The sequence below is a fragment of the Meriones unguiculatus genome, chromosome 4, assembly GCF_030254825.1.
Source record: "Meriones unguiculatus strain TT.TT164.6M chromosome 4, Bangor_MerUng_6.1, whole genome shotgun sequence".
NCBI classification, from domain to species: Eukaryota; Metazoa; Chordata; class Mammalia; order Rodentia; family Muridae; genus Meriones; species Meriones unguiculatus.
Genome location: NC_083352.1, coordinates 89135052 through 89138550, shown reverse-complemented (window position 1 = coordinate 89138550; position 3499 = coordinate 89135052). Strand labels below are relative to the sequence as shown.

The 3499-nt window shown below is 50.9% G+C and overlaps 1 protein-coding gene across 1 annotated transcript in view; it reads left to right on the top strand.

Annotated features, from left to right (window-relative positions):
* The window catches only part of Arpc3 (actin related protein 2/3 complex subunit 3), a 14128-nt gene extending 12434 nt beyond the window's left edge, over positions 1-1694 (top strand). The window contains exons 6-7 of the mRNA XM_021631386.2: positions 629-723; positions 1373-1694. Of these exons, the coding sequence (XP_021487061.1) occupies positions 629-723; positions 1373-1435 (158 nt within the window). The 3' untranslated portion in view covers positions 1436-1694. The remainder of the gene's footprint in view (positions 1-628; positions 724-1372) is intronic.
* Positions 1695-3499: the final 1805 nt, after the last annotated feature.

The following is a 3499-nucleotide window of genomic DNA, read 5'->3' as shown; positions in this document are numbered from 1 at the left end:
GCAGCGGGTGTGGGTGTGAGTGTTCTTGTGGGCAAGTACTCTAGTGTGCGAGTGTGCGTGCTGGCCAGAGGCTGATGCCAGGTCTTTCTTTGGCCATTCTCCGCATTGCATAGTGAAGCAGGCTCTTTCAGTGAAGCTGCAGCTCACTATTGAGCTAGTGTAACTGGCCAGCTCGCCCCGCGATCCCCTGACTCTGCCTAGGGACTAGGAGTACAGGCTGGCCACTGTGCGAAGACCGAGACTCTGCTCATGGAGCCCGGCAAGCTCCTCCTCCCCAGGCCGCCTACTTGGTGCTTAGCACATGTGTGTCGCCTGACTTTCACAAGAGAGCTTGCTGGCAAGTTTAACACGCAGAGACTGTTGAGCCAAAGTGAGTGTAGTCAGGTAGCTCAGCCAGGAAAGCCGCCGGCTGCCAACCCTGACCGTCTGAGTTTGAGTCCGGGGACCCACATGGTGGAAGGAGAGGCCAGCACACACACACAAATGGACGTACAAAGAAAACCACCTGGACATGCTTTCTCTTCGTAAGCTGTCTGAATGTATACAGACACCTTGCCGAGGTCAGTCTCTAGGCAGGCAGGCAGCGCGTTCATGTGCCTCCTCAGGTCCAGGTTTCTTTGTGTTTCAGAAGTGATGCGGGCCTACCTTCAGCAGCTCAGGCAAGAGACCGGCCTGCGGCTCTGTGAGAAAGTGTTTGACCCCCAGAATGACAAACCCAGCAAGGTGAGGTGCTCTCCTTCGCCCTGTTGCCTACTGCAGTCTACTGTCCAAGAGCATTCGAGTCTGCCTGACCTGGAAGACTCACGCCCAGTAATGACGAGATTCCAGTCATGAGCAGGCTCTATGCGTGGGATGCGCAGTATTCCTTGGTAGCCATGGATCCACGGTCTGTGGGTGTTGGCCCCTCCTGTAAAATGGCATGGTGTTCATATACAAGCTGTGTGCATCCTCTGTGGGCCCGAAATGCCCTGGTTACCCACACCCATGCACGTGTGAGTGCCATGTAAATGTAAATGGCGGCTCTGTTGCACTGTGCAGGGAGCAGTCTGTGTGTGTTCAGTACATTGCAGGACCCCCGGGTGGTGGGGGTGGAACATGGCCCAAGCGGGCCTCGAACTGACTGTGTAGCCACGGGTGACCTTAGCCCCTCCTACCTCAACCTCTAGTTCTGCATTACACAGTATTGTCTGTGTGTGCCTCACAGGCCGTCCTTCCTGTGGGCGAACGCATGCCTCGCGCCTGTGGCGGGCTGGGATCGCCTTTGAGTTCATTGTAGGACGCCAGGCTGTTCAGTAACTGAAATGCTGGCCTGCCAGTGAGGTTGCGTTGTGCCCTGACTCTGAGCACCCGCTCTGTCTTGTGCCTTTGACAGTGGTGGACTTGCTTTGTGAAGAGACAGTTCATGAACAAGAGTCTTTCGGGGCCTGGCCAGTGAGAGGAGCCTCGGCAGCCATCGCCTGCAGAGCCGTGGGCAGCATCGCCTGGGGATGTGCACAGTCCTTTGTGTCAGTCAAAATGTGTCATGAAGAGAGGAGAGAGCCTGTCTTTGCCGGAAAAGCTCTTGATCAAGAATTTGGGGGGGGGCTGGCTGGTTTGAGTTTTTGGCAATTTCAAGCTGGAACTTAATATGTAATAGATATAGCTCCTTATGTTAGACATTGAATTAAAACATTTTTGAGATAAAGCTTACACAACTGTACATTTTATGGGAAAGGGTGTGAGTGGTATATTTGCGGCGCCTGTTTTTCTGTTTATGGTTTGCTGTGGTTTGTCTTTCTTTTGAGGCAGCTTCACTGTGTATCCAGGCTGGCCTGTAATTCACTGTCCCCCAAGCCCTACTGCCTTGATGGATTCCTGTTCTTCGACGGCAGGTGTCCTCCACCGTGCCACGCTCCATCCATCATGTCCTTTCAAATAATGAACAGTTTGGTGGTTCTCAGTACGTATGTACACTCTCACAACCAGAACCTATATCCAGTTCCACAGCGCTTATCACCTCCAAAGATGTGCCTTTAGCAGTGACCTTCCTATGCTTCGAAGTCTCCCTGCCCCAACCTGGAGACTAACCTAATCTACTCTTCATAGACTTGTTTATGCAGGTATTTTATGTAATTGAATCCTGTAATGGAAAATCCAGCCTCTGAGTCTGGCTTCTTTCTCTTAGCACAGTGTCTTCAACTTCCATCCATGTGTCATGCACCCATGTAGTGCATTCCTTTCTAGGGCTGAGTAATATTCCATTTTGGTGCAGATTGTATTATGCTCGTTCATTCATCACCCAGTGGACATTTGTGTTGTTTCTGTTTTGGAGCTCTGACTAAACCGTGCTGCCAAGAAAAGGTATGTGCACATTTTTACAGTGGACACAAGTTTTCACTCCTCTTGCTTACTATACCCCTCAGGGTGGAGCCGCTCAGTCACGTGGGGACTCTGTTTAGCTCTCTGGAGAAGGCCGGAGTGTTTTTTCCACAGTTGTGCTGTGTCTACATTCCCACATGTGAGCACTCTGTTTCCCTCATCACCTCACCAACACTTGCTCGTTTTTGCCTTCCCAGTGGCTGAGAGTCCATCCCCACCCCCTTTTTTTTTTAGGAGGGGAGGAGATTTAAGGCAGGGTTTCTCGGTGTAGTTCTGGCTGTCCTGGAACTCACTCTGTAGACCAGGCTGGCCTCGAACTCGCAAAGATCCACCTGCCTGTAACTCTTGAGCGCTGGGATTAAAGGTGTGCACCACCACCGTCCAGCCCGACTCCCAACTTTTGAAATGAGGGGCTGCAGATAATTTGGCAACCACTTTAGGGAGCGTAGGAGTGGAGTGAGAAGGTCCCAGCAGAGGAGGCCGCCTTTTCCCTCCCAGGCCATCCTATAGGGGAGCTACAGTTGGGACTGGCTGGAAGGGAGCTGTGAAAGGGCTGTGGTGCTGTCCCCATCATTTGTGTTGTGCTGTTGACCAAGCAGAACCAGGTATATTTAAATTTGATTTAAAACTGTGCAGGGGCTGGAGAGGTGGCTCAGCGGTTAAGAGAACTGACTGCTCTTCTAGAGGACCTGAGTTCAATTCCCAGCACCCACAGAGCAGCTCACAACTGTCTGTAACTCCAAGATCTGACACTCTCACATAGACAAACACTCAGACAAACCACCAATGCACCTAAAATAAAAATAAATTATAAAAAAAAAACAAAAAACAGTTTGCAATGATACCTAGAAAGCTGACTGGTTTTAGTTTGTAAATAGTAAATGTGACTGATAGTTTGTAAATAGTAAATGTGTGCCCATTCTTCCTGCAGGTATGTCTTTGCACCATGTCATTGCAGTGCTCAAAGAGACCAGGGAGGGCATCAGACTCCCTGGAAGTGGAGTTACCAGACCCTTGTGAGCCACTGTAAGTGCTGGAAACTGAACCTGGGTCCTCTGGAGGAGCAGCCATCTCTCCACCTCCTTGTAATTTAGTTTTTGGAGACAAGGCTCCGGGCTGGCCTTGAACTTAAGGGAGTCCT